Below are 25,407 nucleotides of genomic sequence, written 5' to 3'. Positions count from 1 at the left end.
TAGGGCAAAGGGCTGCCCAGCAGAACATTCAACGTACATTGTTTGGTATCTGATGGACACACTATCTTAATGTGTAAATCTAATGTGCATTTTAATTCCGTCTTCCATTTTGGCAGTTGTGAATAGCCTCAAGCTTTGCTCAGCACAATCTTAAAAATGCACTAAAACGTATGCTACATCTATACTATTTCAAGTATGAGATTCTGACATAATGTTGCACTCTATATTGCAGACAGCTAACACAAAATATTTGTTGGTGAATATCTGTTTTACCTTTTCCTAGATATTCAAAATTGCAATGCAATTAAATAGTGAAATTAATATTGTTCAAAATCTTGATTAGTGTTATTGTGCAAGTACTCCACTTCAATCATGTATCTCAACTTGATTAAAATATTCTAGAATTATATCAAAATATTAAAATAACTTGTATGGGAAACAAAATTCATCTTTCCCCATAATGCTGATGCAAAATAAATGAAAACTTCAAATCTTGCATAATTTCCAGGATAATTAGGCACTGCAAGAATGTTGTATGGCATTTTTGTGGACCACACGAAATGTCAGAAAAGTATCAGCAGATATTGGTAAATAAATTCCAGCCGATGATTTCCAATACTGATTCATACATTGGCGTCGGTATCAGCTCAGCCCTAATTTATATTTTATTCCAGTTTTCTATCTGTTTAGGTTAATCCCAACTATGAAAATGAATGGACTAGATGTGCAACGGATAATATATTTAAGTTGTTACTTTAATTCTTTGTATTTGAATCATATACTTCTGGTATTGCCATGAATTTAAACAACTTTTCCACAAGACCTGCAAAATGTGTATTGTCCTCAAATTTTTGGTTCATTTTTTGTTAACTCTGCTTTTCAAAGAATATTCTGTAAAGAGCAATTTGTAATACATTTTTGTTTCTCTTCCAGTGTTCTGTTTCACAATGTAATTCAATGAGGAAGCTTCTTACTCATTTGGAGACTTGTGATGAAGATGAATCCTGTAAGTATATGCATTGTTCATCAATGAAAGTGATGAAAAATCATTGGGAGAGATGTTGTGCGATTGGATGCTCCCTCTGCCAATCCATGGGAAAACGAGGTACATAGCTATGTATTTTCTCAATATCGTTTATGACTTAATATATTAAATATATATATGGGGATTCGTGTGTGGGGGGGGGGTGTTGTGTGTGTGTGTGTGTGTGTGTTTGTTAGTTTGTGTATGATGCCTTGAAGGAGTTGCAATACAAGTATTGTATTCATGAAGATTAGGCACACACAAGATATGTACTACAAACATATTTCAGAGAAAAATTCAGGCTCATCCATGACTCGAACCCAGGTCTCTGGCCTTACCATACATACCATTGGTCTACCACTGAGCTACCGAACTGGCCTGGTCTCACCTGATTTTTCACTGCCACTGTTTTACCTGTGTGGAATTGTCTGTGCTAGTGCTACTGCAACAAGATCTGTTGTCTGTAGACTTTGACGTTGTCTGGTTTCTCCCAGTGTAGAGATGTTAACACAGACAAACAAAAGTATGGAAAAACCCCAAAAACAAAAAAAAAAAAAAAAAAAAAAGAGGCCTTCATGATGGTTGTAGCATCGTTGCCTTGTAATCAAGGAGTCCTTGGTTTGATACCCGGTGAAGACACATAGTGGTTTGGATTCCACTTTAACTGTAGGTCCAGTCCCGATTAGACTTACTGTGCATAAATAAAAAACCAACCAAAAACAAACAAAAAAAAAGATATAACAATTCATGATTCTTAAAATCTTAAAATATTTCTCAGTTAAGAGAAATGGTGCAGAAACATTAGTTAATTCGAGGGTAAGGTCAAAAGTGTCTACACTCTCTTGATTTCCTTTCAAATAATTATCTTACTTTAGAAAATGCATTTATGTCCTTTCACAATAGGCTTCCCTTTTCAGTTTCACACCAGTTGAACATTTGTGCAAGTCTTGTATGCCATCAGGGCACATTTCTTTTTCATGCACCTGACTTCCGAGATTGCCTCATCAGCAGCATCCAGAATGATACCAAATTGTTTCACATGGACTGATTTATTCAGTTTTGAGATAAGCATAAATGACAGTTGTTCCCATCCACCCTACATACCTGACATGATCCCACCAGAATTTGACTCTTTTCCCAAACCTCAAGAAACCATGGCATGGGAAACCATTCAATGCTATGCAGGATGTCTTCTGAATTGGTGATTCAAGTAATCAGACACATGACTAATGAAGATGACCAGAGAGGAATACAAGACTTGCGAAAATGTTGGGTCAATGTGATAAAGAGAAATGTCGCTTACTTTGAAGGCCCATAATATATTTTGTTAAATAAATTTGTTTTACAAACTTTTGAAATAACGTTTGTACGTAGGCATAAATCTTACCAGGGGGTTATTCTCATTCACAGTGTTCCACAAGAGAAAACAGTTAATGCTGCCTACTATGCTCATTACCTAATTACCTCCCTCATGGCACAGTGGTAGCATCATTGAGCGGGTTTCATACCTGCTGGAGGCACATAGTGGTTCAGATCCCACTTTAAACTGTAATACCAATCCCAATTAGCCTCACTGTGCGTAAAGTGGACTTAAAACACCAACTCAATCAATCAATCATTACCTGGAACATCAACCACACTCTGTTAGGCGAAGGAGACCACCAGTGGTGGTCCCTCCATGGGACAGAGGGAACAGGCTGCTCCCTTCTACTTATTGCCCTTTTTAGCTATTTAAATTATCTATAATTAATTAATAAGAACACTTCTTTCTTCCGAAATCAACACGCCGAAAAAAAACTTTCACCATGACTGGACGTTTGTTTACTTCACCTACCCTCGTCGTCCCACCCTCTGCTGTCTGACACCGAGTATTTCCAACCACGCGGGAAGGTAAACGATCCTCATGGTGCCACGGAAGCTGAATTCTTTAGCTGTTCCCTATGACAGACATAGAGAATTTGTTTTCCTTCGAGTTTTTGCTATGTCCTCAAGTTTAATTGCATCATAGTGATGGTTTTGAGTGTAGTATGTCTATAGTTTTCTAATCTCATTGCAAAATTGCGTCTGCCAGTCATAACAAACTGGAAAAATCTTCTACAGTCTAAGCGTCTGCCTCAGCTAAACGCTGTGAAATAGCTTTCGAAGGAACAGCTCACGTCCACCTGTTCCACCAGCCCCAAGACACACACAGCGGCAAGACAAGAAAGTGAATGTTGCGAGTGTAGGGTTGCGAGTGTTGTATGATCCACCAGCTGAAGACGAAAGCTTTTAATTCATTGAACTTTACAGAAAAGGCAGCAAACCAACACCTATCCTAACTTAATTAGAAACTAAAACGAAATTGTATACAGTTACTACAACTCTGTAACATGATTAACTGGATATTCTTCCAGTGGCAAATTATTGTTGTCCTTGTTTGTTCCTGAGAAGGGAGTTTGGAACAGTTCGGGTTTTGTAACAATTTCTACAAATATAGCGGACGTCATGTAAACACTCGGCCATGTGATTGCCATTATTGCATAGAGGACGTTTGAATTAAAAAAATGCTCAACTCTAGAAAAAAAGAAAAAATGTCAACTTAATCTACAAATAGAGAGATGAAACAAGTTTTGACAAAACATTTTTTCCTCTGATCACTCATAAATTGCTTTTATTAATTTTTACTTTGTTGCACATCAACAATTTTGTTTTTAATGTTTTCTTTACATTATATCATATTTGCTTTAACATTGGTATTGTTATAATTTTAACGTGCTTCATGTATGTCATTTCTGACAATTTGTAACATATGTATCCTATGTTTCATTTTTTCGCTATAGATATGTGGTACTTATAGGTTGATAGATAGGCTGATCTGGATATAGACCCCCTGGAATCACTTTTGGGGGGTAAGTTGCACTCATGCCAATTTGCAGTTCATCATTGTTGGTAAAATAGCATCCAATCTTTATTTCATGACAATTGCATGTCATGGTGTTTTTGGATGTAAACAATATTATCCTCATCAAAAGACTGGAACCTGTCCTGACCAACAACAGCATTGTGCATGTGGTACAACTCTACAGCATGTGTTATACCAATCATAAGCTGCCAGGATAAAGGACAAAAGGTGTGCTCTTGCAACATTCCAGTGTGCACTGTCATAACAAGCCTTGAAATTTTTGTTCCATCCAGGATACAGCCCTGGCCTGAATGCCCAGTCACCTTCTAGGGCCATGAAAAAACCCATGTACCAATGCAATTTTGCAGACATTGATGAACTACACCTAGTTCACCAAGTGTAAGTGTAATGCTCCTCCAAAATATGTTTCAAGGCTGATGCTTGTTCATTTGGCTTCAGATATATCTATCCATACGAACCCTATTTATAGTATAGCCTTCTTTTAACCTGTGACCATTGTATCAAAAAAAAAAAAAAAAGAAACTGAACTCATTTATTCCATGCTCCGCAGCAGTAATTTTGAATGCAATGAAGATGATGATATCTGTGAGGGGAATCTGTCAACCATTGTGATAATGTTGAGGAAGGAAAGGTGGATTTGGGGACTGAACTGGAATATAATGACAAGTGTAGTGAATGGCAGAGTGACACGTATAAATAAATACTTCTAAGGTGACAATTAATTTTGTATGCAGTGCTAACTAAATGCTTTTAAGATATTTAAGAATCATTATATGTAGGCCTAATATAAAATATATTTTAGGAAATTTCTAAATTTTCACTATATGAGTTAACTTTACTTGTATCTCAGATGCAGCTTGACCAATTGTGTTACTTTTCGAAGTATGACTGACGAAGGGTCAATTGAATCTTCATTCATCCCAGTTGTTGCATTTAGCCAAGGACTACATAAAATAAGAAAAATTCAGTTATATTCGTACTGGATTGACATGCGCAAAAAAATATTTCATGAGTCCCTAATATTTGTTTCATATACCAGGTGATCCGTTCGAGATATCAGAAATAAACAGTTGTGTACAATAGGTTAATATACGTATCTCTGAGCAGTTTGTTGTAATATATATGCAGAATGCAGGATGTAAGTTTTTGTGTAAGTGCAGGTTTACAGACTTCAGCCATGTGGCTGTAATAGTGTACATATAACACTCGAAAAATTTCACATCCCATACTATACATTTTGTGTGACTTACATCTTTTCTGCATATATTACAACCAGGGGCAGCGCCAGAAATTTTCGACTGGGTGGGCAGAAGCTGTATATTGATAGATTAGGGTGGACAGGTATAAATGTAAGGTCATATACAGGGGATGGACAAAAATATGGAAACACCTGGTATAAAACAGGTAGCCATTTCAAACACGATTTGCGTCTGAATGATAGGTGGCGCTGTGGTCACTGGCACTTCCTGCGAGGTATACACCCTGGCCAACCTGACAGATGGGCCAGTTACAGTTCAGCGACCGGTCCGTGCAGGTTATCGTGAATCATGTCTGAGCTGACAGAGTTTCAAAGAGGGCAACTTGTGGGTGCGCGTATGGTAGGAGCTTCCGTGACGAAAGTAGCAGAAATGTTTGGTGTATCAAGAGGCACAGTCTCGAAGATCACGACTGCCTATGAGACTTCCGGAAAAACCGCATCAGCGAAGCACCAGCGTGGATGCAAGTGTGTGTTGTGTGACAGAGACAGACGCACATTGGGTAGGATTGTGACCAAGCAGAAGATCACCACGGCTTTAAAAGTCACTGCTGAGCTGAATACAGTGCTTACAAACCTTGGTAGCGTCAAAACAGTCAGAAGAGAACTCCACAAGCAGAGTATTCATGGCAGATCTGCAATTCCCAAACCACTCGTGACTGTTGACCATGCTGCTAGACGGAGACAGTGGTGCAACGCCCATAAAAACTGGACAATGGAGCAGTGGAAGACTGTAATCTGGTTGGATGAGTCATCCTTTACATTGTTTCCAACTGCTGGCCGAGTGTACGTGTGGAGAACGCCAGCACAAGCATACGATACAGACTGTCTGTTACCGAGAGTGAAGCATCGCGGTGGTTCAGTGATGATTTGGGCAGCCATCTCCTGGTATTCTGCCGGACCGATCATCACCCTGCATGGACATGTCACTGCCAGGGACTACGTAACCATTTTGAGTGACCAGCTGCATCCCATGGTGCAAACTTTGTTCCCAGATGGTGATGCCGTGTTTCAAGATGACAGAGCCATAGTTCATACAGCTCACATCGTCCAGGACTGGTTTGATGAGCACAAATATGAAGTGTCACATCTGCCATGGCCTCCACAATCGCCAGACCTCAATATTATTGAGCCCCTGTGGTCGGTTTTGGAGACCAAGGTGCGAGCCCGCTACCCACCACCATCGTCTCTACAACAACTTGCAGCTGCTTTGGAGGAAAAATGGTACAACATCCCTTTGACAACCATATGCGACCTGTATTTGTCCATTCCACGTCGACTGCAGGCCGTTCTGCGTGCCAAACGTGGTCCTACTCGATATTAATAAAGGTAATGTGCATTTCTGCAGGTGTTTCCATAGTTTTGTCCATCCCCTGTATATATAGGTATATATATATATATATATATATGCATGTAAGACACATATATGTACGACATACATGCATATGTATCCCCTTCTCTCTTACATTCACGATTTTCCCTTCACTTCTTTTCCCTTTTCTTTTCATCTTTTCTGTTTTACTTCATAATGCCTTCTTATATCTTTATTTCTCAGCTTGTTACTTCTTCCTCCCTTTCACTTTCTCTCGTTCCATTCTTCAAATGTTTCTCTTGACTGCCATGCAGTGGCGTAGTGTCCACGTAAGGCTTGTAAGTCCACCTTACAAGTTGAAATTATTGAAGAAAACGTATTTCATTCCCGTATTTATATAGAACACGCACAGAAATATCAGACTGCAAGTAGAACTTTTAACGAAACAATTGAGGACTTGTTTTGATTCGAGTTGTTTCTCTGTAAGGCTTCTTCAGAGGACTTATGTGTAGGTGAATAGAAGAAATGATTTGGACTCGCCCATATTGGGTGTGTTTGCTTACGTTGTATCTTCTCAACCAATGACAGAGCACCCAAATTCTGAGCCAGATGTAAGGCGCATTACGAGTGGGTGCTAACTGGCGAGAATTTCTGTCCCCAGGCAGACGAAGCTTACGCTGGCATGGTTGCCGCTGCGTATGACTCATGCTTGCCACGGTCAGAAGAGAACAAAGAAATTCGACTCCCGTGTTGTTTCAACAATGCTTGACGGAGATGTAAAAAAACGGGTGTCATTTTTAATGTGTAAACTAACTATTAAGTTCACAAACGAGATGGTATAATGTTGGATATTACCTCCATTAGAACCAGCAAAGTTAACGATAAAATAGCAATGTCTGGCAATCCTAGATCTGGAAGCGCCCGCAAAGTTTGGCGTGTGCATCCCAGTTGCCCATAATGTTAAAGCATGCACATAATACTTAGCGTTATGATTTACAGAATTTTTTTGACCTTTTCTTTTCACTAAGTTGCTTGATATGCTTTACAAAATTTGCGCAAACATCGTAACCATGATAATGAGTAATATTCTCGAATGCATTTGCATTTGCAAATTGTATTCTACGCATTTCCCACAAATGCCTTTTTTAGTGAAAGAAAAATAATAAGAAGAATAAAAATATGACATGACCTTTCCAGAAGAAGAGTTTGTGTCCTTAACTAAGCTGTATACAAAATTTTTCAATTGCTACCAGTTGAAAGTTGAGCTACAGGTAATTTATTCTGAAGCCGAATATCGAGTAAAGAGTTTGTTTGAACTTCATGAGTACTTGCGTACTACCCATTTGAATGAAGCTGCGGAACAAGTGTACAAACTAACAGAATTGTTCCTCACTACTCCTGCCTCAAGCTTGTCGGTGGAAAAGTCGTTTTCTGCACTGTAGAGGATTCATACATTTCAACGCAGCATAAAGACTCAGGCAAGGAAATCTGACTTGGGACTGATATCCATTGAAAAGGAACTGCCAAAGACATTGACCAGAAACTCCCGATTCTACGACGACGTGATTGAGGTTTTCAGACTAAAGGATCGTCGGATCGAGTTATAGTATAAATGAGAATTTTCATTAAGTAATACATATGCTAGTTAAATTGTTTTTAGGTTTTCTTTATCCAATATTCAGGTCAGGTTTATCTAAGGAGGCCTTACACCTTTCATAGAATCACACTACGCCACTGCTGCCATGCACACACACATGATATGTAGAGTAAGGTGGGGTAAGACTGCGCGGCGGGTAAGACTGCGCACCAGTTTTTCGAGGTGAAAATCACACACAGTTGGCACCACTGCGCCACCGTTACTTCGTCCAAGATGGTAGCTAGCTGTGGACAGTGGTGAAGATACGTTTGAAATTCGTTGTGCTGAGAGAGGTAAGTGAAAAGATTTTGAGGGTGTTTGCTATTTATTTTGGTACTTCGTGTTTTGAGTACTACGTCACTGTGAATGTATACAATATTACGATTTTCATGGATAGAAGAAGCTGTGTTAATGCCGAGCCCACCTGTGTATTAGCTGGGCAGCATCACGTGATTTGTTCAGGAAAGCAGCACGGGCCAAGACTGCGCACGTGCACAATTTTACCCCACAAGTGTGTGGCTTGCAGGTGCAAGTGTGTGGCTTGCAAGGCCCAGTCATTAGATCATTTTTTGGTCCACTGAAGTCGTTTCATTCATCTGAGTGTGATAAGTGGATGAGTAACCATCCGGGTCGCCGAATCACAGTTTTCCAAGTTGCATCCATTTTTACAAAGGAATATGGGAAGGCATATACAGTTGGGAATGCCATGAAGGGCTTTGAAGTGACTGAATTATGCCCATTCAATCAAGACATCTTCACTGAGGACGAGTTTCTTCCCTCTACTGTGACAAATGTATCAGCTCCAACTCCATTTGAGCAGCCTTCAACAAGTGGGGTTAACAATACTGGATCATACGGGCACATTTCCGTTAACCAGATATCACCACTTACACGTGCAGAGCATATTCAGCACCGCCGACGAAAGGGAAGGCAGTCTCAGGTGTTAACTGGATCTCCATTCAAACTCAACTTGGAAGCCTCCTTGGCTGAGAAGAGTAAGAAGAAAGTTCAGGGGAAACAGAAACGGAACATCATTGTTGAAGCAATGTAGCAAGCAGAAAACGCCAAAAGAAAGAGTACAATTGCCCAGGTTGTAATGAGAAGTACAGCGATCCTCCAGTAGAGGATTGGATCCAGTGTTCCACATGTGACGAGTGGTAGCATGAAAATTGCACCTCGTATGAAGAAGGAACCTTTATTTGTGATTTGTGTTAGCGATTCCTAACCCAAGTGAAGGACGGAATTCACTGTGCCTACTGTGAGAATGCCACGAGAAATGTATCCCATATGATAGAAGAACATTTTTAGGTGATTTGTGTTTCTTTTTATACAAATGTGACTCTGTGTAGAAAGTGCGCATTCTTACCCCGCGGTGCGGGTAAGACTGCGCATTTGCATGGTCACGGTTTTGTAATTGTTTCATGCAGAAATATTGTTCATTCAGCTTTCGGAAATTTACTGTGAGTCAGCAAAGGATAGTGCAATGTGTATTGCATTTTTCATGTGTGCCTGTAGTTTCATAGCTTGAATATAAAATTATGAACTCAAACTGCGCAGTCTTGCCCCACCTTACTCTATGTGTGTGTGTTTGGTGTCTTCCCTCTTCCTTTTCTTTGTCCACTTCTTTGTCTCCGATGGCCAAAATTATTTCAAGGAAGTGTTTGTGTGTGCGCAGCCATACATTCTAATCACATTCTTTCCTTCGTGTCAATGTAGTGAAAAAAATGTGAATTGGTTGCATCACATTTTGTCCTTCAAGTGCAAAAATACAAGGCACGTACCTACTCCACTTTATATATTAGGCGACAGTGATAGAAATTGTGATGGTAGACAATGATGAAGGATGAAATTACTTTTTCGTAATTTAAATGCATGTTCCTGATCATATGAGTTTTTGACTGAAACTTGGGAGTTAATGATCAATTTTCTTGGCTTACAACGTTTTTACAACTGACAAATGTATCTGAATGTTTGCAGTAACGACTATCGGGTGCCAAAACGTGGGGGCAAGGACAGTTTACTCTTTTGGTAGAAAGTCTTAGCATTAAGAGGCCATAGTGCGGGTGCAACAAGTGGGAAATTGTGGCGGGGGGACTCCCCTTACGCTGCTCCAAATCGCCGCCACTGGATATTTGAATTAAAATTAATGTCTTATTGGGAATGTAAACACACTCACATACACAGAAAAAACAATTCTTTGTTCATTCGGCATAAAGTGTCCCCAGGCTTATGAAAGGCTATTTTGACAAAATATCGCCCAAAAGTAATAATCAAGTAACATTGAAAAATCTGTTAGCTAAGTTGTAATTTGTTTTCTGAAGAAAGTCTTCATTACTCATGCAGGAGAAGTAACACACATATGGTTAGATGAATACATGCACTGAGGTAACAAATAGTTTACATTTTGTAGAATGTGATTTTGCTCACGGAATTAATCGAATTTGATCCCCATACCCGGTAATTCATCTCTTTTTCACAGACGACTTGAGTTGTATGGCGTGATCTTTCCGAAAATGCTCAAATGTCAACCTCTATCCTGCGCAGTTTACCCTGGAAACTTTAATCTTGTAGGCGAACGAGTCTCTGGCGCCTGGAAGCAAAGTCAAAATAATAATTTGTGGGGGTTGTATTTTCAGTATCTAAGTGTATTTGTCCCCCCCCCCCCCCCCCGTCACTGTCACCTAATCACCATTGAACCTCATTTGCCATTAGCCAAAATAGCAGAAAAGTGACTTCACATAGAACAAATCAGTTGAATCAGCAACAACTTACTCTTCCAAAAGTGGAGTTTCATTAGTTCATACCCCTTCGAAAGTTTAGGTGGTAGTTTCAATTTCACAGTGTTTCATTGTTGGATCAAGGCAGCTAACTCCGTGAACAATAACTTTGTTTTCCGAAAGTCTCAAATATTTGTTTTTGGCAATACACCCTCTTAAATGAACATATCTCTTATGGTGATAATATAACACGTTCCCTGCGAGTTCTTTCTGTATATTTTTTTTCCAGTGGCATAACGTTGTCGCCTTATAATCAAGAGGTTCTGGCTTCTACTGCCCCCTCCCCTGGTGGAAGCACAGTGCACACTGGTTCGAACTCCACTTTAAACTGTAGGTTCAGTCCCGATTAGCCTATCTGAGCATAATAGTGGATTAAAAAACAAGCAAACAAAATTTTCTATTGGATACTTCGTGACACCTTTTTTCTTTACTTCAGATAATACTGAACTTGTTCACAGGTCGAATGTTGAAAACCCTATAGGCACCTCCGATCACTGTCTCACATATGTATCGTTGGTTTGTGAGAAGCCCATAAAGCAGATGAAATACGTTACATATCATGACTTTTCTAATTTTGATAGTGATAAATTCGAAAATGATATGAAAGCTGTAGATTGGGAATTGCTGAAACCTATCCATGATATTGAAGACAAAATAAACTATTTTAATTCAAAAATCATCAGCGTCTTTGAAATTCATGCACCTACTAAAACGGCAAGGGTAGGTAAAAAATATACTCCATGGATCACAGATAATGTAAAACTAGTAATGAAACTCAGGGATAATGCGTTACGTAAATTTAAACAAACAAATAACCCACACGACTGGCTACAATACAAGGATCTCCGTAACTTCACAACGTCAATTACAAGGCAGGAAAAGAAAGCATATTTCACATCCCATATAAACCTCAGAAATATGAACACACGTGGTACCTGGCAAAAATTAAAAGATTTAGGTATTGTTGATAAAACTACAAATAATATTGATGCTCTTCCATCTAATCTTAGGGATGCAGATGTTATAAACAACCATTTTGTTAGCGTAACACAGAATCTCAATTTTTCTGAAACACTTATCCAAGAACAGTACAATTATTTCATGACAAACAAGAATGAGAATACCACAGATTTATGTTTCACAATTAAAACAATAACAGAACTTGACATATATAAGGCAATACATAGTATACACTCAAATGCAGCTGGAGCTGATAAAATCACAGTTAAAATGTTAAAGTTATCGCTTCCCTTTGTACTACCTGCACTAACACAAATCATCAATTTCTCTATCTGCACTGGAGAATTTCCCTCCATATGGAAGGAAGCTCACGTAATCCCACTAGCAAAGAAGAAGAATATTCAAAGTCTTGATGACCTCAGACCAATAAGCTTGCTGCCTGTTGTCTCCAAAATTATTGAAAAAGTAGTGTGTCAGCAACTCACCAAATTTGTTGATGCGAACAATATTTTACCAAAATTACAGTCAGGTTTTCGCATTAAGCATAGTACAGTCACTGCACTCACAAAAGTAGTAGATGACTTCCTTAATTTCATGGATGAACGGAGTGCAGTCATACTAGTCCTCTTAGACCTCAGCAAAGCCTTCGATAGTGTACGGCATGATCTACTTTTAGCTAAACTCAGATATTATAACTTCAGCCCATTAGCAATCAAGTGGTTCAACTCGTATCTTACAGACAGACACCAGAAAGTACAAATGCCTGGCACTCCACTATCATTTTCAAAATCTGTGCCAATAAAAACTGGGGTGCCTCAGGGATCAATATTGGGGCCACTACTGTTTACTTTATACACAGCAGACTTATCGAGAGCAATACAAACATGTACATATCATTTCTATGCTGATGACACACAGATATACCTACCTACCACGCCAATTACAGTTAGACGTGATGTTATGGTCCTCAACGATGAATTAAAAAGAATTTCCACCTGGTGTGACTCCAATGCACTGATATTAAATCCCAAAAAATCCACATACATGTTACTGGGGAACAGACAAACAATTACGAACGACAAGTATAACGACATAGTCTTGAAGATACGTGGGACGTGCATACCGCATAAAACAACATCTAAAAACCTGGGTTTGGTGATTGATAGTTCTCTCACTTGGACAGAACACATCAATGGACTGTGTAGAAAATCATTCTACATTCTCAGAAATTTATATAGGTCTCAAAATTATCTAACAGAAAAAGTTAAACTGAAGCTCGTTGAGCTCTTATTGTGGTCACACTTTGATTACTGTGATGTAGTTTATGGTCCTGGGGTCTCAGTCAGAGATAAAAGGAAAATTCAGGTGATGCAAAATTCTTGTATACGATTTGCATTGAACATAAGAAAATATGAACATATCCTGCCTCATTTGAACACAAAGAAAATATTAACAATGGACAGAAGAAGGCATCTGCACTATATCACCTTCATAAACAAAATTTTGAAAGTAAGTAAACCAGATTATCTATTTAGAAAACTTAAAGTAGGCACTCAAATACACTCACACTTCACGCGAGGGCATAACAAACTTTTTACATGTCATCACAGTACCGCCTCCTTCAAATCATCATTCTCGGTAAATGCAGTTTCAACCTGGAATAAATTGCCCATAACAATAACTAACCAATCAACACTGCATGCTCTTAAATCCACAGCAAAGGACTATCTACTATGTAAACAGTTTGAGTCTAGAAGCACACATGAATAAAAATACATCCCACAATGTATTAATGTCAATGTAAGAATTTGATATTACTTCATGTCAAATATTTCTATTCTTGCACCATCAAACATTAACAAATAATCATTTATGTGTACATGTGTGTGTGCCTATATATATACTTAAAATTGTATTTAGAATTTAGTTTTATGTATTTTTTTGTGTATACATATACTCATTAATTGTATCTTTACAGTTCTTATTTGATTTCAATTTGTCCATGCATTTTTTTCTCATCTTACTTATTTACTATTATTATTATTATTTTTTGTTTTCTTTTCTTTTTTCTTATTGGATATATATACCGTTTGTAACTGTAGACTGTATTCTGACAAGGGTTAGGTGGGAGAACAGTGTACGCTGAACCTCGCCCGCTCAATAAAGATATATTATTATTATTATTATTATATATCTGCATCTACAGATTCTGTTGACCTTTTCGGTTGAACCTCTGATGCTTCAAAAGTTTAACCCATACTCATCGTGATTGATTTGTTCTCTGACGCCCTTAAAAGAAAGCTTTCCTTCCAACCCCTTCTTCTTTTAATTCTACGTAAGTTAATCACAAGAAAAATTGCATGATTACATAACTGATAGGCAAAATTTATGTGTGGAACTAGGATTTCTAAATAGAATTAGCCACCCATTATCAACTCAATAATTCTGTTGCTTTTTCCAAACCCACATAACTGTTACATCAAAATTAATATACTTCGGTATTGTAGTGGCTATTGTAATTGCTTCTTATTAGTATGTATTAGTAGAACGCATAGAATGTTGTTATTTGGTATACCATGTACATATTTGAAAATGACAGGTATGTAAAATACAAATATAAAAAATGTAATGAAATAAAGAAAGATACACTTTTGGAATTTCAATGTAGACCTAATTAAAAAGTCGAAATAATTTATTGTGTTGCTGGAGAAAGCAACGCTGAGGTTTTTATTTGTTTATCTAGAGATTATTTTAATCATATGCAGGCCGGGATTTATATATGTGAAGACCCGGAGCTTACAACCCCAAGACCCTACCCCAATCCCCTCCACAGTTTCAGTTATAACTTTTCGCCAAGCTACATGAGGTGGTTAGTTACATGTATTTCTACATTTTTCATCACATCTGAAGGACCTAATTTTTTCATTATGTGGTACTTTTCAAAGCAGGTTTTTCCCCAGTGAAGGCCCGGACTGGCAGCCCTCAAGTTGCCAGTCCGGGCCTTCCCTTGACCATACCCCATAGGCGCCGACCCCATGGGGCTTGGGGGGCTCGAGCCCCCCTGCCCCCCACAATGTTAATGATGTGGGGGCAGAGCCCCTCAAATAATTTTGCTTAAGAGGATCTAATGTATTATTTTGCTTCTCTTGTAAAGTTTACTTTGAATTGTGCCACATGAACTTAACTTTAAATACACATTTGAAACGTTCTAGACCATCAAATTTGGGGGGCTGAGACCGCTAAACCATCAACTTTGGGGGGGGGGGTATGAACAGAGACAGTAAAAAAATTACTTATTAACTAAGTTTATAATTATGAGTATTGTTAACATTTTTACTAAAAAGAGTTTCAAAATAACGAGGTGATATGACAATTATACCAGTATGTTGTTTAGTGAATTCTGAACAATTTGAGGTCGGAAACTCGACTTTCAGGCAATATTGATATGTACGATATTTATTTATCCTCGAAATCTCTTCCTCTAGTCCAAAGAATAAGGGGGAAATAATTCTAAAGTCTTCGAGTTTATTTAACACTGGCTTTAAGTAAAGTACGCAAGGAAAGCTTATGAAAAGTCTGTATTGTGAAAGCGGGAATGGCTATGATCAAATGCATTATTGCTAAAGCACGGCGTGTTATGTGTTTATTTATTATTGCAAAATTAAATTTAAAAAGTGAAATATTGTAGCAAGAACAAAAAAGTAAAACTATTTGCGTGCGATTTGTGTTAGCATTTATGAAAATAATTAAATAAAACTGTTAAATATTGTAAATATTTGCTATTTTTATGGGTACGTCAACACTAAGGTTCTTTGCACCTGTCACATGTCCTTTATTTACAAGTCTGTTGCGGACATGAAAACACACCCATGCCCTCGCCAGGACTCGAACCCGAGACCTCTGGATCAAAGCGAGTTGAGCCGACCACCCAACACGGTCGGCTACCGAGGCCAGCATAAAACTGTTATGTTGGCCTCTTAATGTAAATACATAGCCTACTTTTAAATAAAAATGTTAATTGTTATATAAAAGAAACAAATGAGCAGACACACGTTTTTCATGTTACATTTCATTTGCATGAGGAATATAATAGCTGCTTAAAAACTGCTATACGAAGATGTAATTTTTATTTTTAAAAAGGGAAGGAACTGAGTCATTCATTCATTTCTTTCAGTTATTTCAGAGGCCCCCCCAAATAATTTTGACAATACCCTACATAATTTTGCACCTCCTAAGCCCACTAGCTTTTTCTAATCATAGAAGTATTCAATTGGTCACAGTTTTCTTGTTTCAAGATCTCTAGGAATTTATTTGCTTTCTAATGACAAAGTTAAATCAGCTTTTTATGGGATGATGATATGTGAATATTTCTAGTATAGATAATATTCATTAGTAAAATATACATGTAATGAACACCAGAATTTATTGCAAAATTCACATATCTCTAAGTATATACTCCCTCTGTCCCATAATTATTGTCTGGTACACTTTTGTTTGTTGTCCCATAATAATTGTCTGATAGGCAAACTGTGACATTGGTGTATACAGACGTAGAAAATGAAACACAGGAATGAGTCATACAACGTTATTACTCAAGGATCAGTACAAATTGGCCGATCAAGTATCCAAAATAACATAAATAAAAAGTCATCATTTTGGCATACCGGACTATAATTATGGGAAAGAGGTTGTATGTACTTAGTGAATTTGATTGGGTGGGCACAGGAAATTTTGGGTGGATGCTTGCCCACCCGTGCCCACCCCTGTCGCCGTCCCTGATTACAACAAACTGCTCAGAGATATGCACATTAACCTCTTGTACACAATGGTTTACTTTTCTGACATCTCAAATAGATCACCCGATATATAAATATTTGGTGTTTTCATTATTTATTTCCTAATGCAGCTCGAAAAGGGATGCAAGCAGATGATGTGCCACGCTTAATTCCAAGGTCTCTTGGGACAAAGAGGAACTCTGCAGGACAATCAATGTTGTCTTCTGGTGGATTCAATAGATGGCATGCATCTGAACCCAAGAAAGCAGTCCCATCTGCTGCTGCAGGGGCAAGCTCCAGCACTGTCACTGCTTTGGATTGTAAACCTTCAACTTCAAATACAGATGTGCAAAGTAGTAGAATATGCATGAAGGAGGAGGAGACTTCATCTGAGACGGTAAGTAATTTTGTACAATTTTGTATTTCCACTTTGGAAATTTTGCCTGTTGCTATGCAATCAAAGCAAATTTGGCATATATTTATCACCAAATGTCAAAGAGCATGGTTACAATGGTTGAAATGATTCTATACATGAACTTCCTCAAACAGAAAGTAAAAAAAGAGGTAAAATGTACTCATGTTACCTATTAGGGGTGACTTGTGCCAAAATTTTGACTGGTTCTGCTGTGATGATTAATATTAGTTATTAACGGGAGTTTTTTCTTTCTGCTCATTAGCTAAATTTTCCTCAGGTATGTGTTTTCTTTTGGAAGAAAGCTCCTGCTAAAGTATGGGTGTAATCTGTCAACCCCTCATCCCACCAGTTTGGAATGCCAGCCAGCACTGCTCTTCAAAATTAGATAAAACTTTGTCAGCCAATGTATGGAAACTAGTGCCCTTCATAAGTTTTACTAATTACCAAAACTTGTTCATCAACAGAGAAACTCAGCAGGACAAACAATGTTGTCTTCTGGTGGATTCAATAGACAGTATTCATCTGAACCCAAGAAAGCAGTCCCATCTGCTGCTGTGGGGGCAAGCTCCAGCACTGTCACTGCTTTGGATTGTAAACCTTCAACTTCAAATACAGATGTGCAAAATAGTGGAATATGCATGAAGGAGGAGGAGACTTCATCTGAGATGGTAAGTAATTTTGTACAATTTTGTATTTCCACTTTGGACATTTTCTTGTTGCTATGTAATCAAAGCAAATTTGGCATATGTTTATCACCAAATGTCAAAGAGCATAGTTACAATGGTTGAAATAATTCTATACATGAACTTCCTCAAACAGAAAGTAAAATAAAAGAGGTAAAATGTACTCATGTTACCAATTAGTGTTGGCTTGTGCCAAATATTTTGACTGGTTCTGCTGTGATGATTAATATTAGTTATTAACGGGAGTTTTTCCTTTCTGCTGATTAGCTAAATTTTCCCCAGGTACCTGTTTTCTTTTGGAAGAAAGCTCCTGCTAAAGGATGGGAGTAATCTGTCAACCCCTCATCCCAATAGTTTGGAATGCCAGCCAGCACTGCTCTTCAAAATTAGATAAAACTTTGTCAGCCATTGTATGGAAACTAGTGCCCTTCATAAGTTTTACTAATTACCAAAACTTGTTCATCAACAGAGAAAGCTTTCATCTTCTACACTATCTACCAAAAAGTAATTGGGCACCTATGATGGTGGTTTATTTTATTATCTAATTTGAATTATTTAGTATTTAATTTGATTCGTGTGGCCTTCATGTTGTTCCGTGAGCAAGAGAACCACTTGTGAAAGACATGGCGCGTAGTGCAGAGCTATCAGACTTTGATAAGGGCATAATTGTGGACTTCCAGCTCAGTGGGCTGTCTAGCAGGGCCGTAGCCGCTAGTGGGGCAGGAACGGGGGGGGGGGGTACAGGGGTATGTTGTACCCCCTCAAATTTTCGAAGGGGGTGCTGTACCCAATAAATCTGAAAATCCCGTTGTTCCCCTTAGATAAATTCACAGACACAAGGTGCTACTGTTAAAGGAACATATTTTCAATTCGCTCAATAAAAAAGGTTTAGGTATATTGTTTATAACTTACAAGCATTATCTAATTTATCTTACTTAACTACCACAGAAATTCAAATCACTGTAAAATTATTCTACTACATTGTGCTTGCTACTATGTAGTTAGTTCATTGACCTGTGTTCTTGGAAACCTCTTTAAGGAGATGAAAATTGTGTAAAATTTCTGTGAAACGAAGGAATCAGATAAAGTTTACTCTCAGAAAATCATGCTCCAGATGAATGCTCCTTTGCGTAAGGGGGGCGGGGGGTACACTTTTCTAAAGAAGTGGTCCAGTCGATTCAAAGATAATATATAAATCTTCATTAGAAGAGTATATGACTGACCTCTTCTTTTCAATTTTTCAAATGGAATTTTCCGAAACGAAATACTTACACAAATGAGACGAGATATTGGGGGGGGGGGGGGGGTACTCCTGTACTCCATAACTTTGTAATAGGGAAAACTATACTTAAACCTATATATTAAGATATTTTTGAACATAGAGATGATACTGAGACAAGAAAAGTATGTGTTTCCTCTCAAATTTCGAAACGAGATGGAAGTAAATCTCTGCAAAATCAGAGCGAGGCGATACTTGATGTCCGAGATGATCTGGCTCGAAACTCTGGTATCATATTTGAAGAAATTGGTAAAAATAAATTTAAATCACTGTGTTAACATACCAAGCGTTTAAATTTATTGACTTCTTTTTTTCAAAATGTCGTGTATTTTGTTTACTGTAATTGCAAAGTTAATGCATTAGTAATAATTGCAAGCCTGTGCTGCCCGGTTTAATCTATTTATAATATAATTCCGTATTTCGACGTTTCACAGCATCAAAACAAGATATAAAGCAGAAAAACGTTAAAAGAAGTTTTGCTTTAATGTCATATACGTTGTGAAACTTTGAGTGGTGACACAATGTACGTGTTGCTTATACTAAACATTTCGTGGGTCAGGAAAAGATATCTCGCCTTGTAATCGAAGGGTCCAACATGCACTGAGCTTTGGATTCCATTTTAAACTGCAGATTCAGTCCCGATTAGCCCATGAAGTGGATATAAAGTACATAAAATAAGTTTTAATAACTTCTGAGTGGACACCGAAACAAAAGAAAAGCACAAACAAGAAGGATAAGGACCTCAGCACACTGGAGGGCTGCCCCGATGGCGCAGTGGTAGCGTCGTCACTTTGTAATCAAGGGGTCCCGGGTTTGGTACCCAGTGGAGGCACATGGCACAGTGGTTCGTATCCCGATTAGCCTAACAGTGCATAAAGTGGACTTAATTCACCAACTCAAACAAACTCAAACTCACCACTAGGAGACGAAATGAGGCATATATATATGGGAGGCTGAATTTTGTACCCCCCCCCAAATGAAAAACGTTCCTGCGCGACTGGTAGCCACAAAGTTAAACAGGCCTAAAGCAACAATAGCATTTGTGCTTCGTAAGTGGAAGGTGCATGGACATTGTGACAACGTTCCGGGCGACTGAATAAACTAACAAACAGAGATCTGAGAACCCTAAAACGTGAAACTGTCAAAAACAGGGCACAGCCGATGGCTACCATCAGATAGGAGTTTACGGCAACAACAGGGGCGTCAGTTCCCATTGGAAAATTGCGAACAGAAGCCCACCAACTCAGATATTCCGGAAGAGCAGTGGCACATAAGCCACATATCACCAAGGTGAATAAAGCTCAGCGAGCATCTCAGGTGGTGTTTGGACCGTGGCAACTGGACACTGGAGCAGTGGAAAGTGATTCTGTCCAGTGATGAGTCGAGATTCACATTGTTTCGGTCTGATGTGTGTGGCGGCTACCCAGGGAACAGCTTCTAACAGAGTGTATAGTGCCTACCAGGAAATTTGGTGGTGGGGGATTAATGGTGTGGGGTTGTTTCTCATACTATGGTGTGGGACCACTGGTGGTTGTTTGTGGCACAATGAACTCACAGGCATACTGTACAATACTAGACAATGAAATACTCCCAACCTTGTGGAGTTTTTACGAAATGGACCCCCCTGTTACTTCCAGGATGGCAATGCCAGGTGCCATGTTTCGGAGGCTACTATGCAGTGGTATGCCGAAAACAATGTTCACCGATTGGTCTGGCCTGCACAGAGTACTGATCCCAATCCCATAGAACACCTTTGGGATACATTGGACCGGCAGGTGAGGTCTTGGGAGATGCGGCCAAATTCCATTGTCCAACTGAGTGAGATGTTGCAACAGGAATGATGACGCATTCCAATGGACGTCCTCCACAAACTTGTCGAGAGCATGCCTGACAGGGTGGCTGCTGTTATAGCAGCAAGAGGTGGCTCCACAAGGTTCTAACAGGGTTTACACCACCAGACAATGATTTTGTACAGGTGCCCAATTACTTTTTGTTAGATAGTGTATATTCATAAAAAATAGCATACATACCCAAAAACTTGAGAAATATATTTATTATCAATGACATTTTGACCCCTTTGTAGGGGAGAAATACAGAGAAACAAGTACTAACTTTTTCCGAGAAACAGTTTTATTTGTTACTCTATTAATTTCAGTGGCCACTGCCACCATCCTCATAAGAACTTTTGCACTGTTGCTTGACATTGCTTGTGAGGATGAAATTAATAGAACTACAAATAAAACTGTCTTCCAGAAAAAATGAATACTGGTTTCTCTTTATTTATCTAATGCTCATGTGTTTTAAAAGTGTATATGTTAAATTTAACAATATCCCCTTTCTATGAAAAAATTCTATCACTGTCACCTACTTATGCATTTAAGTTTTATCAGAAGGGAGCCTCTCCTGCCTGTAAACGTTTAGGAAATGGAGGAGGTTTTCAAGTGTTTGCTTTTCAAATGTCCAGTGCTGAAAAATATTAGATATACATATATTCACAAAGAAAAGTGTTTAGTAAACAATTGAGGTAGTTGTTTTTCTCCATCAACATGTTCCAACCCTTGTGGGAAGGAAAATTATGGTATTCCATTCCAAAGAAGGAGAGGAAAATTAAAATTTTACAGAAAAATTTCTTATGTGACAAATCTCTGCAGCCCCTGTAATAAACTGATGTGAGTAAAAAAAAATGTAGTATTACTAGGTTCCTATAACCATGCAAAATTTTGTTGATAATAGTTAAATACCTCTTTTCAAGAAAGTTTTAATTCTGGAAAGTAGTACTACAGCAAAGCATGATAGTTGCCAATAAGTACCTTATCATAAGTATGCTAGGTAGATATTGTTTTCTTGTAGGTATTGTGCATAGATATATGCACTGTCACCAACCATTCTTTTAATAATTTCAATACTTGCTGAAAGGGTGGTCTTTTGTGGCATGTAAGTTGAAGTAATTAAGTTACATAGCCATTGCTTCAACGAATATCAATATTATCATTATGAACAGATAGAATCATAATTTTTTTCTATTTTGTCAAACATATTTTATTATGATCAACTAGGATACAATTTTCAGTGATACTTAGCACAATTGTAGATACATAGTAGTGCTACATTTCAGGTAAATGTGTGGCTTAGAGACTCCTCAAAAATGGGTTTCTTGAGTATATTACCCTTTTTTGCATGGAGATGGAATGTCACCATCGTACCTCCTGTGAAAGTCCCAGACATATAGATCAAATTCTAATTAATAATGACACATGTGCATGTGAAGAAAGAAGTATTCCACAACATTTTTCAAATAACCGTGCACAGTTATACTCCCTATCATGTAACAACACTGATTTCAGTCATTCTGGTTACAAAGGCATACCTCAATATGTTAGTAAGAGGATCTTTTTGTGAGGAGAATATCTCACATTTCATATTTTTAATTTATATTGAGACATGGGAGGATGTATTCACCATTAACATAGATGTGAAAGCATTTGAAAACATTTTAGTTGTTTTCAGTGCTTGTACAGTCAAAAGCAAAGATAAGAGTTGGTAAATTATCCATCACTGTTTTCATTCTTTTGTATTCTACTTCCAGTGATGTATAAAAGTGTGGAATTTTGTTGACATGAAGTAGATGTTGCCCTCTGCTTATTGACGTTGTTATTTCAATTAATGACCATTACACTGTGGAAAACAGACTGACTAAAAAATGTTGATGGACAATTTGCCTACAATTTCCTTAGCCATTGGTTGTACATACATTGTCCCTCTTCCCCTTCCTTCTTTTCAAAATTTTCACTAGGGGCGAGTAAAGGAGGAGAAATTCTAAGTATGTGTTGTAGTAGTTACCACAATTACCAGGCTTGTGTGAGGTCATGGCTTCAAGTCACAGGATTATTTTCTAGTCTGCATTAATTATTATCCTTGCACAATGTTGGAAATATACCAAGACTATTATTTTATTCCTATATTACTTTTTAGGAGAGGTCTTCAAAGTTGGCTGAATTGCCAGATGGGATTTTAGACGATGTGTGGAAGGCGATGCAGTGCAACAATTGCCTTGATATACCGGTACCTCCAGTTTTCATGTGTAGCGAAGGTCACCAGGTGTGCCAGTCTTGCAAGGCTAGAATCACAAAATGTCCATTGTGCAAGAAACCTATAATGGAAAGAAGAATTCGTGTGCTAGAATCTGTGATTGAAACCATGCCTCTGCCATGCCCAAACAGGGAGCATGGGTGCCGAGATGTTTTCTACCTGGCTGATAGGAATAATCATGTTTTGTTTTGCAGATACAAGCCTTAAAATGATTGTGCCTTAAGACTTGTATGATGTGTTTAACTTGTTGTGTGTGTTTGTAAATATGAATTATGAAACTGATAGATTTCAAGTATTTGCTACTTCTGAAAATTATTTTTGGACAGTGTGCAACTGGAAATCATAAGCTCAGAATAATAGTAAACAATATTAAAAGTTTATCTAGAAGTTGGGCTGATGATGTCTCACATGAGAGGTAATAATTGTATACACTTGTTAGCAAGTATGTCAATGGAAATACGTAGCAAGGTACAGTGTTTGTAGGAAGGATTGGGGTTTTGTATGGAACATCTTTTGGTGCCATGGTCCCTTTTCATATTTCCCAAGGATGAGTTGCAGTGATGTTGGGGTGTGTTAGTTCATGTGATATGAGTATGTTATGGAACTTGTATGTTGTTACAAATAAAGCAAACAAATAAAGTACTGATCTCAAACGTACAGCATTGTGGTTATATGTTTTTACCTAATTCCACAATTGTGTGTATATTCATCTTCAACCAGTCTCTTCTTCAGTGGTGGGACAGTAAGTCTTGATTTTCACAACACACCCACATGAATTTTTATTTTTTCCAAGTGTGGGTATCACCAGATATTTTCATGTGAGGGTGGGTTGGGACATTGACATGAAATTGAATAGGAGAAATAATAATAATAATAATCAAATAATGAACTACTACTAATAATAGTTTCTTCTTATTATTTTGATACACCGAATGGGTATGTTGTTATGTTTCGTTATACAAGCTCTTACATCTGTCATTCAACAAGAATCTATGAAATTTTAGTCATAGAGTTTATTATGTTTCGCTTCTTGTATTTAAAAAAACTATCATTTTTGAATTTTGAAAGTAGATTTTCCTCGATTTCAGGCTTCTGTAGGTTTCGAACATGTACTCCCTATTTGTTAAATTAGCATATATCTGACCATAAACACAGCCATTTTTATGAAATAGTACTGTTGTGCAGTAGGTTGGATGACACAAATGATTTTGGAAGATGACAAATATGAAAAGCAATAAACAACATTTTTTTATTTGGAATTTTGGATGGACCCATGCACTATAACTGCAGCTAATAAACGAGAAATAATTAAATTGCAAAATATTAAAAAAAGATGTTTGTTAGGATTTAGTGATGAGTGGCAACACGTTCAGCAATGATCAACATTGTATGATGTAACATGTTACTTTTCCAATCATTGCTGCTGTTGGCAGCTTTTTTGCAGTAACTATTGTTATTCATAAGATAGTTTTGTATTTTTTATAGTACTCTTTGACCTTTGGATAATTATTATATTGTGTTTCATTATACAATTTTAATTTAGTTTCTCAAGATTTTCCTATGCCTTGAGTTATTTACAAAGATGAAGTGCCTTTTTTAAAATTGTGTTTGTAAGTTCTTTTCGGAAAAGCTGCATTGAATTAATATTTGACTGCGTTCATAAAGAGATTCATGGGCGTCCGGAAGGGGGGGCAAGGGGGGGCCGTGGCCCCCCCTGGAAAATGAAAGTCAACCAAAAAATATGTATTTCACACATATAATTTCATTTTAGCCATAATAATTTGTGTTAATTATTGCATGAACACCATAAATTCATATTTAAGCAATATTTTTTTAGGGAACAACACTATTTTTGGGAAATTTTGCCTTTAATTTGCCCCCCCTGGAAAAAAATACCTTCCTTGCCCCTCCCTGGAAAAAAATCCTGCGGACGTCCATGAAGAGATTTACCATTTTCTTTATGTCCTCTTCATTAATTACATCATCCAAATTCTCTGTCATTATTGAGAACATGAAGTAACCAGTGTTTTCTTCATTAGGTTCTCCATTCTTTTGGAATTACACATTCATTTTTAATTTCACTTACAGCTGGTTGATGAAAGGATATGAAAACTGCATTTTGGTGAGATAAAATATTGTTTTAATTATGTGTGGTGTATTAAAAGAAATCTTTGTTCACTATTATTTGATCGATACAGAATTTTGAAGTGGGTGTGGTGTTAATTCTTGTCAGTGTAATTATTGTTGCTACAAGATTACATGAAATTAATATTGCATTTAGATTATCTTTATGGGGATTA

General features: G+C 37.7%; 1 protein-coding gene across 1 annotated transcript in view; it reads left to right on the top strand.

The window, feature by feature from the left end:
* The window catches only part of LOC145983698 (uncharacterized), a 31,253-nt gene extending 7,939 nt beyond the window's left edge, over nt 1-23,314 (top strand). The window contains exons 3-6 of the mRNA XM_083116753.1: nt 934-1,006; nt 16,773-17,038; nt 17,521-17,724; nt 22,991-23,314. Of these exons, the coding sequence (XP_082972879.1) occupies nt 934-1,006; nt 16,773-17,038; nt 17,521-17,724; nt 22,991-23,314 (867 nt within the window). The remainder of the gene's footprint in view (nt 1-933; nt 1,007-16,772; nt 17,039-17,520; nt 17,725-22,990) is intronic.
* The last annotated feature ends 2,093 nt before the right edge of the window (nt 23,315-25,407 follow it).

Source organism: Lepisma saccharinum, chromosome 2 (assembly GCF_977018435.1).
Source record: "Lepisma saccharinum chromosome 2, izLepSacc3.1, whole genome shotgun sequence".
Taxonomy (NCBI): Eukaryota; Metazoa; Arthropoda; class Insecta; order Zygentoma; family Lepismatidae; genus Lepisma; species Lepisma saccharinum.
Note: the sequence above shows the minus strand (reverse complement) of the source record. Positions and strands in the feature narration are given on the sequence as shown.